Raw genomic sequence first — 15,431 nt, 5'->3', positions numbered from 1 at the left:
TCGGAGGCCCTTGTACTGTCGCAGTCTGTGAATGGATTCTAACCTGACCGATGTTCTCTTCTCTTTCGTCCAAGACTTTGGGAGTAGCAGTACTGGCCGGCGTGGCTGTCTTTTTCCTGAACGTCCCACTCATGATCGTCTTTGGTGTGAAGGTTAAAAAACTGCAGGTATCCAAACCTTAACTGATGGAACCAGAGCCAAGCTCATCCCCGGTTCTTTTTCCTACTCATGCATAGGCACGAAGGATATATCAACCACACAAGTTGGGTGGTGTCCTCCACTGGTGCCGGCACGGAACATTTTTCTTAAAAGCTCTGTAAAGCTTCCAAATCTTTGGGGCCTGCTCGGGACTTCCCACCTATCCTGTAGCCGCTGCCACTGCTGCGTGGGGCCCTCTCAGTCTATTTTTTTTTTTTTTGTCTGAGGTGGTGCTGGATGCATCTTTCTTCCATTCTCTTCATACGTCGGGTATTTTTCTCACGGTTTCAGGCATCCTCAGCTCTCCAAAAAATCGGTAGTTTCCCTTAGGTTTAGTAGCATTTTTCAAGTTTAAGGGGGTTTTGTTGTTGGGTCACCTGGCCCTGCTGTTTTTTTGTGTGGCCTCTTTCCGTGACCTTGGTCAACTGCCTTTTCTGCAAAGATTTCAGATTTTAATCTTGTTTTGGCTGTTTTCTGTATAATGACCAAAAGCCGAGAGATTTCAAGTGTTACCCCTGCTGCATCTTTGAGATGTCTCTGGCTGTGATCATCACAAACTGTGTAGGCATTGTTTTGAAACCAAGGGCGAGATGTCCTTGAGGGTGGCATCTGCTCACTCAGGGCATCAAGTCAAGTTCTTTGCTAGGGACTCCCACCCTTGTGGCTGATTTATCCTGCTCGTTGGTGGGTGGAGGGAATAAATTACTTACCTGTAGCAATTGTTCTCCATGGATAACAGAATAATGAGCCACCCACATCTTCCCTCCTTCCCTTTTGAAGTTGACTTCTATTATACGAGACTCAGGGGGCGCAGGGTGGAAATCCTGCCTGTACTTAGAAAAGCCTTCTATGATTTTCCAGAGCTTATGAAAAAAATGTTCCGTGTCAGCGTTGTCACCCCCTTGGGTGGCCGATTTCCCTCCCCCCCCGGCTCCAGGTAAGCAACTTTGTTTTCTCAAACATCCACATGGGAGTTTATCATATTTTAGTTAAGGCTTGGCTGCACATTTTGCTTTCTGAATCGCACGGGAATACCTAATAGGGCCATCAACATGCATTTGCATGTTGTGGGCGCTATTAGGTTCGGGGGGGGGATCGGACGCGCTTTTTGGACGCGCTATTATCCCTTACTGAATAAGGGGTAAAGCTAGCGCGTCCATAACGCGCATCCAAATGCCGACTAACAGTGCGCTCCGTCGGAGTGCACTGTACTGTATCAGCCTGTCAATTATATATCGTGCTCCCATTCCCTCTCATTTTTTTTTTTTTCGTCACACTGCATTTTATTTTAAATAGCGTTCAGCTGAGAACCCCCAAACTGAATACTAGAAAAGATGAAACCCTTGGAAAAAAATGCCTTAAAAGCAGCAGCTCTGAAAACCAGAGAACACACTTTTAACACCTTCCAAGGAGCTTAAAGGACCCGCGGATCCGCAAGCCAACTTTCAAAGGGAAAGAAGGTTACGGGGATTTCAGAATGAAAGCCCTTTGTGTACTTTACTGAGTCTGTCCCAGTCCTGCCCCAGTGCCATCCCTTTGCCTGTGTGTGTGTGTGGGGGGGGGGGGGGGGGGGTGTGAGGGATGTCTTCGTGCTGTGGATAGCATCTGCTCTTTTCCTTGTGGGGAAGGGGGGAGGGGTAATTACTCCCTAAGAGTCATAAGGTTGAGCCTGACTTTTATATCTTTATTCTGGCATTTAAATAGTGCTTTGCTACAAATTGCATGTTAGGTAGAACGAGTCCCTGCCCCAAAGAGTTTACAGGCTCAGTGGGCACCTTGTCCATGGAAGAAGCAGGATTTCAGCCCTGGTCTTCTGGTTCCCAACCCATTACATTAACCACTAAGTTGGCCCTTCTCCCACTATCCGTTTAACCTTTGCATTCAATTGTTTCCTTTTTTTTTTTTTTTTTTAAACAGGAAGAGCAAATGAAGAATAAGGATAGCCGAATCAAACTCATGACTGAGATCCTGCAAGGAATAAAAGTGCTCAAACTCTACGCCTGGGAGAACGCTTTCATGACAAAGATCCGAGACATAAGGGACCGTGAGCTGAAGAGTATAAAAATGTCTGCTCTGCTGATTGCAGCAGCAGTGGCCGTATTCATGACTGTAATATTTTGGGTACGTTATCCGTGCATAGTTTCCCTCCCCTGACCCATAAGCACCAGTTCTGTGAGTGCTGTAGGTGCTTGAGCGTGCCCTGCACTCCTGTGGCTTGGGAAGTGAGAGCCCCATACGGCAGGGCTGCAGGGGAGAGCAGAAGGGCCCTCTCAGTCTTGCCGCTGCCCCCACCTCCCCCTGCAGCCTATTGGCTGGCTGTGGAACATCTGACCAATAGACTGCAGGGAGGACCAGAGAGCAGCAGAAGTGTAGGACAGACAGGCTCCCCTGCCCTTTGCTCTGCCCCTGAGGTGCAGTGTTGATGGGGAGGGCTGCTGCTAGAAGAACAGGGAAAGGGACAGAGGAGAACTGCTCTGAGGTGGAAGGATTGGTTGTAAAATGAGATACTGGCTGGGAGAGAGAATACTGCTGTTGAGGAACTGAAACTATTTCTGCCTGGAAGAGGAACCATGAAGGTCTGAGGGGCTGATAGTGGAGCTGTGGGGGAAGGCCAGAGGTAGACACAGGCTGTGAGCGTGAGAGAGGCTCTGAGAGAGGGGACAGTTGCTGAGAGAAGAGAAGACACGGGCTGCGAAAAGAAGACTGAGGGATTAGGAGAAGGGAAATGAAGAGAGGTTAAGGGGGCTGGAAAAGGAGCTGTGTGGGGCAGAGAGGGGGGAGGCTAACAGGGGACATAAATCATCAGAAGGATTGTGAAGGGATCATGGTGGAGGGAAAAAGCATGAAGGGATGATAAGAGGGATGGAAGTAAGACTAGGAGGATGTGAGAGAAGATAATGAGCAGTGGAGCGACAGCTGGCAGATAGGGACATACACAAGGAGGAAAAACCACAGAAATGATAATAAGATCAGAACACGTGAGAGAAAAAGGAGGGCTGAGAGAGCATGGTGGAGGGTAGGGAAGAGAGATGGGGGTGAATGGGCTGTGGTGGGGGGGGGGGGGGATGAGCTGGGGTTGGGGAGAAGAATGACTGGTGGGACCGTGAGTGCTTTTGTTTTGGCCCCTTGAGTCTTACCCATGGCTGCACTACCTGCTCCTCTCTGGACTGTTAAATACAGATGACCCACCGAGTTTGTGTCTTTTTTTTTTTTTTTTTTTATGCTGTGGGTGCGGTAAATTTTGTTCAGTTCCGCCCCTCATTAGTTTTCTAAAGTTGGTTCCTATGCCCTGCTTTAACCCCGCCCACTTTCCCCTGGCTAAAAGTCTGCGTGCTGTAACTTTACCCACATGGAGGGAAGGGGTTTACCAATAGGACCCATCTGATTATTGCCCTCCATAATCATTAAACACTCTCACACACACTCTCACTCTCTCACACACACTCTCACACTGCAGGTCATCCTCTTAAAGAAGAGGATGTCCTGCAGTTTTAGAGAAGACACTTGATCAGGTGCAGCTGGAAGGTCCTGACTTGCTTCCTTTTTCTGCAGTTTTCTACAGAGCTGCTGGTTTCAGAAGACTGAGACTGTGAGCAAAGCTCTTTCAGTTCCACTGTATTTTCTTATATTGTGAACAGGTTTCTCTGGCCATGTTTGGAGTCTACTTGCACCTGGATGAGAAGCATGTACTGGATGCCCAGAAAGCCTTTGTTACCCTTCTCTTACTTAATATACTGAGGCTGCCACTGCGTTATTTTCCTCTTGTTCTTAGTCTTTCTATGCAGGTGAGTGTTCGTGCCATAAAACCAGGCTTTTGTGCCAAACAATTTGGCAGGTACAAAGCAAATGTACATCAGCAGGCTCCCCCCAGTAGCTGCCACTTCTTGCAGATACGCCCATGTAGAAATGTTACCCCTTAAAGTTAACGGAGCTTTTCCCATGCGTTCATTTCTATCCTGTAGTCACTAGGGGATCCTCTATGTTTACCCTACGCCCCCTTTTGAATTCCATTACTCTTCCAGGAGAGCATTCCATGCATCCATCACCCTTTCCATGAAGAAATGTTTCCTGACATTGTTCCTGAGGCTTCTCCCTTGGATGTTCATATTGCGACCCCTAGTTTTACAATTTCCTTTCCATATCTGTATATCCTTAATACCTTTCAGGTATTTGAAAGTCCTGTATTATATCTCATGCTGGGTATACACTCTTAGGTCCTCTCAAAAGACTTCCGATACAAATCCCTGTTTTATATCTCTTCCTAGCTCGCATCCCAGCAGCATTCCTCAGCTTGTTGGGGGGGGGGGGGGCAGGGGGTGAGTGTCAAGCATCGATGCTCCTTCCAGAACCCTGCAATCATGGACTCTAATTCCTGCCACTAGGTGTCGCCATTATGCGACGACTGAATCCCTCCTTTCCAGGGGCCAGGATTGCTGCATTCACAACATCTCCAAGCCCAAGCCACCCAAGAAGCAGAAGACCTGAGCCGGGAATCAAACCCAGGCTCCCCCCACTCTGCCAGCCCACAGTAGTTTAGTTTAATTTTGGGTGTTTATCGAAAGGGAAGAGGGAGCCCTGAATGGGTGCACGAGCACCTTCCGATTCCAGCATGTGTGTCCCTACCTAGAAATGTTGTAGTATGGTGCCCCTTGGTCAGTGCATCAGTATAGCCCAAACATATTTGCAGAATTAACAGATGAAGTGAGGTCAAGTGAAATCGGGCACTCTGGGTGTAATTTCTAATGAAAAAAATAGTGACAAGAAATAATTCCGGTTTTGAAAGACAGAAATGGCTTAAATAAAGGAAGGTTGGCACTATTAAAAGTACAGTATTGCTTCACGTAGAATTAAGTAATGATGTCTTTGCAAGTGAGGTTTTTTTTTTGCATTTATATTTCACATCTTTTGTTCTTATTTCCCTCTCAAAAGTCTCTAGTGGCTTTGAAGCGCCTGGTAAAGTTTTTCTGTGAAGATGAGATAGAGCCAAGTAATGTGGACAAAATTTGCACATCAAGCAGTGAGTATTGAATCTGAAATCCATGTGCAGTGACTCTCCTGCCGCAAAATGTCCTTGTGTTTCGCTGGAAGATGCCGGCGGTGCATTCTGCTCTGCCTCATTTGGGTGATTTTATTTCACTTATTGATGGCAAGCGCCCCCTGTTTGGTGGGAAGTATGAACCAACTGGAGGAGCTACATAAAATGAATGCAGTTTCAGTGGCACGATGGGCCGGATATAGTAAGAATTTTTCCTGTGAGGCCCAGTAATGCCCGTTGGTCCCTCTGACCCTATTTCACCAGTGTATTAGAGTTTAGATTGTGGAAGTTCTTGAAAACGAATTGAAGCTGGCGTCTTGGTTATAAAACAAGTGTGGCTTATGTGTTGACCTTGAGATACATTTACCTATTCTGCTTTTCAATCTTTGCCTTCAAGAAGACGAGATCAGAATAGAAAATGGCACTTTCTCCTGGTCTGCGGCAGACTCTCCTTGTCTCAGAAGGTAAATGTTTTCTGACTGTAAATACCTTTTTAAGATTTTTTTTTGGGGGGGGTCCAACCTTGCTAGATCCCCTAAAGAGATTCAAAATGGAGATTGTCCATGACTGCCAACTCTTATAACGAGTAATGTGTGAAGCATCCAAGGTCAAGAAAGAGGCGGGTTTTCAGCCCATTCTCGATGTCAGAGTTTTCCAATTTTTAAAAAAAGATGTTTTTCTAGGTTCATTGGGAAACATTCATTTAACATGACCCAGATGGAATTTCAGTAGCTTCTTTTCAGAAGTTCAGCATTCGGAAAAGGTGGTTGCCCCTCCCCATCCCATTCATCACTCCAATTCAGGGGGGCAGTTTGTGGGTACTTTTTACCTGCAGATTTTGCACTATTTTCCCATGGAAACGTGCCGTAGGTAAAGAGAGCCCTCGGACTTTTGCACCTCCTCTTTGTGTGGTTAGACGTTTCATGGAAAATAACGTGCGTATATTTAAATATACAATTCCTAATCCCATCCAAAACACAGCCTCTATCAAGGCCTCCCTCCAAACATGGTGAAAAGTGCACGCATTGTGGAACACCACGCGTGGCTTTTATGTGTTGGCGGAAGGCAACTGTCGGACAGTACAAATTTCCACGTGGAAATTCCTATTAGCTTTGAGATTTGTCCCCTGAATAATGTTCCCCGGAAGCTGTGCATGGGTCACGAAACAAGCGTGTGCAGGAAATCAGGGCACACACGAGGACAGGAAAATAAAATGGAGTTTCAAAGCACTCTGTGCACAAATGTGGACACGTGGTCGCATGCAGGAACTTTATTTGCCAACACAGCCCACGAAAACTCCGAGGGAACATTGACTCAGAATATTCAATAGTTTCAATTGAACTTTTGAACATTGTTTTTGATTTTGATGGATTTTTGTCATATTTATCAAGACTTCTGATAAACCTGACCAGGCACTTGTTCCAAGATTAGCACGTTTCTGTTCGTCACTATGATCAATAGAAATCCATATCTGTGATTTTCCTCCTGAAAACTCTGTTGAAAATTCACCAGTGACGTGCAGTAGAAACACTAAACACCTTGCTCTCCACCATGCTTTTATCACTTTTGACATGTACCAACATATACTGTTGGCTCCACCAGGGAGGCTTCATCTTACATCTGGCATATAATGGTGGTGTCAGGTGGAGGTCCCCTCCGTAAGTTCTGGGTGGGGAATTCTCTGCCCTTCCTAGAGATGAGGTACGAGACACAGGCATGGTTGCTCTCTTTATTTTCATGCAAACAGTCCGCTATGTACTGTTACAACTCAGTTCTACAGCTTAAGTCATGAAGGCATTCCAGACATACCTATAAGGACGTAAATACCAGTCCACATGCAGCCAGAAAGCAAACCCCACTTTCATATGCTAGCAACTACTTAAAACCCCCAGGAGTCTGCTTCTTAAACGGGAACTCTCTACTAGTGTATTCACTCTCAGGATGTCTGTCTTCCTGATGGCATCCCAGCCCGTTTCTCTTGGATTGCTTCCCTGCCTGCTGTTTGTTTGCCTTTCTAGTTCTTTCAATTTCCTAATTACTTTCAGCAGACTCCCCAGGCCATGTTCCCTAAAAACTACACTTCCCAGCAGGCTTTTCCCAAGAATGATCTTTAATCCTTCTTTTTTTTTTCTTCTAAAAGCTGCCTCTAATGACCGGCTGTCCACATTTCACAGATGTTTTTACCTCCCAAAATCTGAAGGCAGGATATGCCAGGCCATGCTGGAATTGGATTTTTCTTCCTGTAGCGGGCATTACCTGGCGGATTGGAGCTCCGCATAGGCCTGTGTAATCACTGCGGAAGTCCTGCAGGTTGTTAGTATGAAAGACTAAGCTTGCTGAGGCTGTTTTACTGCCAACAAGTTTTTATGACTTGATGTGAAGCTATTTAACTGCTTCCCTGTAGCAGGCAGAAGTGCTCTTAGTTTTTGTTTTTCTTAACAGGTTGGTGATGCACGTTGCTGGCTGTTTTGAAAAATCTGAAGTTGGCACATGAAGGGGGTGCTGTGCTTTTTCTGCTTTTCTTATAAATTTTACGTGGCTCACTAATTCTCTTCCTTCTGCAGCATCAATATAAATATACCTCGGGGCTCCCTGGTAGCCGTTGTTGGCCATGTTGGGTGTGGTAAGACGTCCCTTCTGTCGACGTTGCTTGGCGAGATGAAGAAACTGGAAGGACATGTAGCTGTTAAGGTATAGCAGTTGGACACCAGAAGATATTGGATAGTTTAATACTCAAGTGTAAATATAGTATTATTTTTTTTTCTAATGTTGAAGTAAAGTCTTTTGAAAAAGTTCCTGTTGACACCTGTGATTGCTAGGTCTGATGTGAGTGGACTGTGGCCAATGCCACTGGTTAAAGTTAGCCGTAGTGCGAGTAGGCATCTTGTAGGCTTTTCCTGATGTTTCTGCTATTGCCAACGCATTCCAACTGCAGAGCTGCCCGTTCACCGAAGGTTGGTTACGGGGATCTCCCTGCCTACAATCAGGTAGCTGTGCTGGGTTGTTAATTTTGAGCATTGCTTCCGTTAGGTGGGAAGCTATCTAAATGATTACACAAAAACTCCATAAAAATTCATAATGGGTATTCTCAATATAAACTCAGCATATTTCAAATAGGCACAATCAAAACATAACATATATATAAAAAAGAAATTACTTCTAATACAAGGTTAAAAACCATGACTCCAAAATGTCAAAAATTGAAATTGACATATTATATGTCTGGCATATTTTTTACAAAAATTGTACTATATCAGCATCACAGTACATAGTGCATAAATCCTTTAATTACTGATGGCTTGTATCAGACTCGGGAGGCACTAGGTGTCAGTAGAAGCAAAGGTCGATCGGCGAGCATAGATATGTGTGTGGTTACCATGACTTATTTTCTTACATCTAGATGACTTGAGATGTTTGCAAAAGACTATTTTTTTTTTTTCTTTTTGCGGTAGGATTCCGTAGCCTACGTTCCCCAGCAGGCTTGGATTCCCAATGCTACCTTTAAAGAGAATGTTCTCTTTGGAAGAAAGTTAGAGCAGAATTGGTACAATGCTGTGCTCCAGGCCTGCGCACTCCTGCCTGATCTGAAAATCCTTCCAGCTGGAGAGGAGACAGAAATAGGGGAAAAGGTATTGCAGCTGTTTTCTTCTTTAAAAAAAAAAAAAAGCTTACAAAGCAAGGGAATTTTGGGGGGGTTTTTTTTCCCCCTAAAAGGAAGAATTACTGCAGTACAGGCTTAGATAAAAATTATACTATACCAGACTTTTCGGTTTTGTAAAATGGCTCTTCTCCCTTAACGGACACATTAAAAGGAACAGCTTCTTCGGGATGTTGTGGTTGGCGCATTTCTGTTTACTTTTTCTGCCTTCTGGAATCGGTGGGGAAATTTCCAAAAATGTTCATAAGGATTGCAGTAAAATGCCTGCTGTTTTTTCAGGCCTGTGGAAGTCAGAAATTCTTTGCTTGAAGACTGATCACAGCAGGGGATTCTGATCTCCCCTCTTGGCTATTCATCAGTAGGCCAGACACAAACACGAACACAGGATGGTGGATGCATGGAAAGGTCTCACAATGGAGACAAAGCCAGTAACAAAATTCAAAAAAATCATGGGATAAGCCCACAAGTTTCCTAGTGGCAAGAAATAAATATCTAGTACCGGAAATTAATCAGCTGGGGTTTGGCATTGCAATAGGGGAGAAATTGGACAAACTGGATGGGTCTAATGATCCTCATCTGCTGTCCTGTTCTTATATTACTTTTATGTAAATCGTCTTGTAAGTCAAGGTGATGAACAAAACAAGTGTGAGAGTTTTCAAGGAAAAATTCTGCGTACGTTGCAGTAGGCGTAGAGTGCGGGCAAATTTGGTGAGATACACTCATAAGTCTGCTTTGAAAGTTAGGTTCAAGTTTGGAAAAGTGATGCATCTTCTGTGCATATTTGCCGGCTTAACTTGTACACAGTTTAAAAAAAAAAAAAAATTCACTTGCTGTCCTGAAGGCAGTTAGTTTCCAGTTATTTTTCTTTGGTGACCCTATAGGGAAATAAAATGCAAGCCATGTACCTGGTTTGTTCTCAAAAGCCACAAAGTGATGTTCAGATATTTACCTTTTCTTTCTTTTGTTTGTTTGCTTTTTTTTTTTAAAGGGGGTAAATTTATCTGGAGGCCAGAAGCAGAGAATAAGTTTTGCTCGGGCGGTTTACCGAAAATCTGATGTCTACTTACTAGATGATCCTCTTTCTGCTGTGGATGCGCATGTAGGACAGCATATCTTTGAAAATGTCATTGGACCCAGAGGTTTGCTGCAGGGCAAAGTGAGTAAAGCTTTTAGATTTCACCCTTATTTCGTGCTATAAAAACGGGGAGGGCATTTTCAAAGCCATGCGCACTGGTGGATAGTGGCTTGGCTGTCTATCTGCCCCCCATCCAGTTAAAATTACACCTAGTTTGCCATAGCCGGAGTGGGCGGAGGGGTTCCCAGAGGTGTGAGTAGGTTTGGGGGGGGGGGGGTAAGTAACGTGCGTAGATCGTATTTTCGAATCTATGTTGCATTATTGCACAAAGGGCTGGCGCAAAGTCCTTTGCACCTGGGGACAGATTTCTGAGGGAAAGTATTGCATGCTTTTGCTTTGAAAATTAGGTTCAAAGTCTGTGGGGACCAAGCGCTCCTGGGACTTTGAAAATCCCCCCCCTCTCCCCCAGGATTGTTTATTGCCAACCTCCGGTAGCTCCTGCTGAATCTGGGAATCGCATCTCCTGATATATCCGTACACCGTGGCATCGTCGCAGTAGTCCACGTAGATACGGAGACATAAATAAGTCGCTGATAAAGGCAGCATAGCTCCAGTAAAAATGCGTCGCCAACAACTTGTTCATAACCTTTTCTTTCTGTGTGTGAATTGTACCGTGAAAGCAAGAGCCACGGGTTCCCTCTTCACAGCGGTTGTGGCTTCACCGAAATGCTGAATTCAGATGCTTAGCTTTTGAAACCCACATGTTTGGTAATCTCACAATCCAAGTACAATCCTTGCTCGTAAGTCCCCCAGCCCAAAGATTCTTGGTTTCTGTGACCCACCAGTAGCAGTTTACCGCTTCCCCAGAGCTACAAATAAATAGTTTTTTCCTTGCAAACTTTAGATCTGTAGTTGTAGGTTCATCAGATTGGGTCGTCTGAGGTGAAGGACGTAGAGGTTGCCAGAGGAGCCTCGGGTAACTTCTGAGCCTTGGCTTAAGTTACAGCGGCTTAATCATTGAACAAAAGCTAATGGATGCCTTTTCCTGTTTGGTTTTTTTTTTTTTTTTTTGTCACGGGGAGGGCAATTTTCTGAAGGTTTTTTTTCCTGCGGGTAAACAAACGTTTCCTCACGGGAATACGCCTCCCGAAAGTCGTCCCCTCCCCTTCCTGTGCGTAGGGAAAAGGGGTGGGGGCCAGGCCAGCCCTGGGGCCATCCTGGCCGTGTATGTGCCAGGAGTTGAGTTTATCCTTCCTGGTTGGGGGAGTTTGCACTTGCACACTCTCTGGGTAACTTTTGAAACCTGTGGTTGCTGCCGGGCCAGAGGTTTTCCCAAGGGAACCTCTGCTGCAGGGGAGTTTCCCTTTGAACATGAGCTGCCTGGGGGCAGCCTAAAAATTGTATTGCCTGCACGTGGCCGGTTTCAGCATGTACGGGGCTGGTCTAGCCAATGCTTTACGGTTTGTATTTTCCCAAACAAACAGCAGGGATGCTTTCCTCTTACAGACTCGAGTTCTGGTGACTCATGGGATCAGCTTTTTACCCCAGGTGGACACCATCATAGTCATGGTGGACGGCAGAATCTCGGAGATGGGCTCCTATCGGGAACTTTTGCAGCAGGATGGGGCCTTCGCTGACTTTCTTCAGACGTTTGCCACTGCCAAACAAAATGGTAACGAAGAACTGAGGAAATAAGTCTCACCTTTTCACCTTTTTGGTTATTTTTCATGTGAAATGTATCTTATGTTTTCCATTCCCAGGAAATTCAGGAGCCATGGTCTTGAGCAATTGGTATCTATTTGCTGGTTGATGCTTGGACGAGAGGTCTCTTCCGAGTTTGAGCCTCTCAGCATTCATGGCTGCCAGCAGAGGTTTGCCCTGTAAAACAGTCGCCCTTTCACCCCTAAGCCAGAGAATTCCGTATCCCCACCAGGCCATGCCAGGATCGTGCTGACCGTGAAGGACAGGGGGGACCAGGATCGAGGCTTCCTGCATGGCAGGGAGCAGTGCCGCTGTCAACCAACAGCTCAGCCCCGACTTAGATTACTGTTTTGCTTAAAAATGTGACCCTGTCCGTGCCGCAGGGCTGCCAGCTGCAGTGCTTGGTAATGAAATTGGGTATTCTGTTTGGAAAATTGTAAAAAATGATAAAGTTATCTACCAGCTTCTCTGTGTGTGATGGGGGAGGGGGAAGGTGCATATTAGCATAAGGAAGTCACTGCAATGAATATTTAAGAAGCTTCTTTAAAATATTTTAGGCTGTGCCAAGGATGAGAGAGATGAAAAATCCTCTGAAGAGGAGCCAGTGGACTCTTATAAAAATTCTTCCAGGTAAAAAAGAGTCACTTTCCTCTGCTGTATGCCACTTAAGACAGTTTTTAAAATATTGTTACGTACCGTATTATGTTTTGTGCTTTGCCTACCAGCAGCTCTGCTTGTTAATTTTGTGATGGATGAATGCTGGTATTCATTCAAATGTATTTTGATTTTGTGGTTTAATTTGTAGACTAAACTTAAATATTTGCAACTTTCTTTGAATATGCAGGAATAATGCAGATACTCCCATGAAAAGTGTTATGACAAACGAAGAGAAGGAGAAGGCAGCAGGCGTTGGGAAGCTGACCGAGGCGGACAGAGCACATACTGGAAGGGTAGAGGAACCCCATTCATGCTATTTGCAGTTTGCCAATGGCGCTCAAACCGGTCCTCGGTCCTCCTCTCCCCTCGCCAATCCCCAGTGAATATGCCCCGCCTTCAGTGTACACTGAGATTTCTCATGCATATTCCTTACGGGGTACCCTGAAAAGTCAAACTGGCTGAAGAGGGAGGAGGGGAGTAACAGCACTGTTACTTGGCCCACATCAAGTACGAGGGCATTATAAATAACAAACCAGTGGGGCCCCATCCCAATCCTTGAGCACCGGCTGCCCAGTCAGGTTTTCAGGGTCTGCATGAGGTTATGTTTGTACACACTGTCTCCCTTCTGTGCAAGGACATCTCATTCATACTGGTCGTGGATATCTTGTAGGGACCGGATTGACAAACCACCGGTCTTAGAATCCTCTGATCCTTTATAAAAATCTTATTTGTACGTTCATCTTTAATACTCTGCCAGAAATGAAGTCAACACGTGTTGAAGGAAGGATGACTATGAGTGAGCATAGCAAGGAAATGGCAGGTTGACTTACCAGGGCAGTGTTTGCTTTCAAAGCTGTGAAGCATTGTGGAGGAAAGGCCGAGGAGAAGGTCCTGAGGTAGCGTATGATTAGTTGTATGTTCAGATGATCTCGTCCTTAACTCGTTGTGTAGTGACGGCATCAAGGGAGCTCACCTGTTATAAGCCAGTCACAAATATATTGAGTAAACCTAATCAAAAGGTATCGTGGGCAGTTTGTTTGACCTAGACTGGGTGGAGGCGGTTCAGAGGAGAGCTACCACAATGGTGCAGAGTCTGCACCAAGAGAGACCTAGGAGATGAAACGTAAGGAATGAGTGGGAAGATTTGATAGAGGCAGTCGGGTACCTTTAAAAGTATTAATGATGCAGAAGAGGTAAGCTTTTTTTTTTTTTTAATGGAAGGGAAGTTCTGGAACCAGGGGGCCATGATGGGTAGACTCGGGAGCAACATCAGGAAATATTTTTTTTTTCATGGAAAGGGTGGTAGATGCTTGGAGCACCCTCCCAGTGTATGGGGGTGGAAGCTGAGAGTAATGGATTTTAAGACAGTGTGGGATAAACACAGAGGATCCTTAGTTGCGTGAAGTGTTAGCAGAAAGCATGACCTAGTGGCCTGTGTGCAATTCAACGATTCTTGTGACTTTCTGCAAATCACTTCAACCCTCTGTTGCCTCCACTACAAACTCAGATTGTGAGCCCTCTGGCGCCAGAGAAATAACCAATAGTACCTGAATGTAATCCACTTTGAAGTGGCTGAAAGGTGGAATGTAAATAAGATTATTATTAGCTAGACTGCCTGAAGTATTGGCAGAGTGGGTAATATGAAATGTTAGAAGTCCTAGCGGAAATACAGGGAGCCTTGCAGCCCAGGTACATGGATCATCCTTGGCCGGGGAAACCATAAAGAGCGGCTCTCTCCAGGACCCAGCTAACGTGGACTCTGGTTGCTGCTGCTGAGGCTCCTTCCTTCAGGGGCTATGAGTGCTGCCTCTGCAGCTAGCCCTGGGAGTAGAGGACAGGCTCAGGATCCAAATCCAAATCCTCTGCATGGCAACCTGCAGCACTTGGCTACTGATCCACTAGAGCTGAATTACAGTCTTTAGAGAGAAGTGGGGATAGCAAATAACTGACTCTTGCATGTCTTTTGATTTAAAATATGAATCATTTTGCTCTCCCATAGGTGAAACTGGCAGTGTATTTGGAGTACTGTAAAGTCCTGGGCGGCTTCTACCTGTTACTGATCATGTTGTTATCTGTCACCCAACAAACGGCTGCCTCCTGTTACAATTACTGGATCGGCCTGTGGGCTGACGATCCCATTGTCAACGGCACTCAGCAACACACCCAGCTGCGGTTAGGAGTCTACAGCTTCCTCGGCATTATACAAGGTGCAGGACAACGCTCATTTAATAATCTGTTATGTCGCCAGCTCGCAATACTTTATGCCTGCTTATCCCTCAGTCTTAACCACTCCCCTTCCTCCTCGGTCAGACAGCCTATCAGGGTGGCTCTGGGATCTCTCAACGCTGCGTGCTGGCCAGCAGAGACCACGCGCAGCGGTGGTCCTCCTTCTCTGTCCGGGCAGGAGCTCTCACCACCTCTGCAGAGTGTGCAGTCCTGAGCAGCCTTGAGGCATTGGGCCAGCTGTCAGTTTTATTTAACAAAACAGAGTGTGGTGATATCTGATTGGTTTGGATGGTTAACTCGTCCCCTTTTTATACCGTCTTGAGCTCTCGTACCATTAAAAAAACGAGCCAGCGCAAAGTAACACAAACCCGCCCCCCCATATGAACATATGCATGATGACGTATTCTCCGAGTGCATAAAGCAAGGCTTAAATTCTCCTAAATTATTTCCTAGAGCTCACCCCTCCCCTTCCTCACTCAGACCAAATCATCCTTCTGGGGGAATAGGGGGTTTCTGTACAATCTCGCTGCTTCTCAGGGGGGTGGGGCATGGGTCTCCTTACAGTCCTGCCACCCGCATGATGCAGACGCCATGAGCGAGCGTTTTCAGAACTCGGGGGGGGGGGCGGGGCAGCTGATATAACCAGCCATGGAAACTGAAAATGCTCGCTCGGGGTGCCGGTGTTATTTGAGAATATTCGCTTTGACTGAATTTAAGCTCTGGCATAAAGTCTGTTGACGCTAGTCTGCTTTTGGTTAGGATGCCTGTATTCTGGTTTTTACTGGAGCAGGTCTTTCCCCCCCTGTGTCAAATGAAAATAGGAATCCCATCGGCTTTAGCAGGCATCCAACATCCTTATACGCTTTTGTCCTGTAAATTAA

The 15,431-nt window shown here is 45.7% G+C and overlaps 1 protein-coding gene across 5 annotated transcripts in view; it reads left to right on the top strand.

The window, feature by feature from the left end:
• LOC115076055 (multidrug resistance-associated protein 1-like) overlaps positions 1-15,431 on the top strand; it is a 56,332-nt gene that overhangs the window by 28,158 nt on the left and 12,743 nt on the right. For 4 of the 5 annotated variants that reach the window (XM_029577159.1, XM_029577155.1, XM_029577156.1 and 1 more), the window contains exons 12-23: positions 75-167; positions 2,116-2,319; positions 3,837-3,983; positions 5,128-5,215; positions 5,631-5,697; positions 7,798-7,924; positions 8,686-8,862; positions 9,880-10,047; positions 11,473-11,638; positions 12,225-12,297; positions 12,512-12,617; positions 14,324-14,531. In XM_029577159.1, coding sequence (XP_029433019.1) covers positions 75-167; positions 2,116-2,319; positions 3,837-3,983; positions 5,128-5,215; positions 5,631-5,697; positions 7,798-7,924; positions 8,686-8,862; positions 9,880-10,047; positions 11,473-11,638; positions 12,225-12,297; positions 12,512-12,617; positions 14,324-14,531 — 1,624 coding nt within the window. The remainder of the gene's footprint in view (positions 1-74; positions 168-2,115; positions 2,320-3,836; positions 3,984-5,127; positions 5,216-5,630; positions 5,698-7,797; positions 7,925-8,685; positions 8,863-9,879; positions 10,048-11,472; positions 11,639-12,224; positions 12,298-12,511; positions 12,618-14,323; positions 14,532-15,431) is intronic. The other variant, XM_029577158.1, reaches the window with a different exon arrangement.

Source organism: Rhinatrema bivittatum, chromosome 14 (assembly GCF_901001135.1).
Source record: "Rhinatrema bivittatum chromosome 14, aRhiBiv1.1, whole genome shotgun sequence".
Taxonomy (NCBI): Eukaryota; Metazoa; Chordata; class Amphibia; order Gymnophiona; family Rhinatrematidae; genus Rhinatrema; species Rhinatrema bivittatum.
This window is presented reverse-complemented; position numbering and strand designations above follow the sequence as displayed.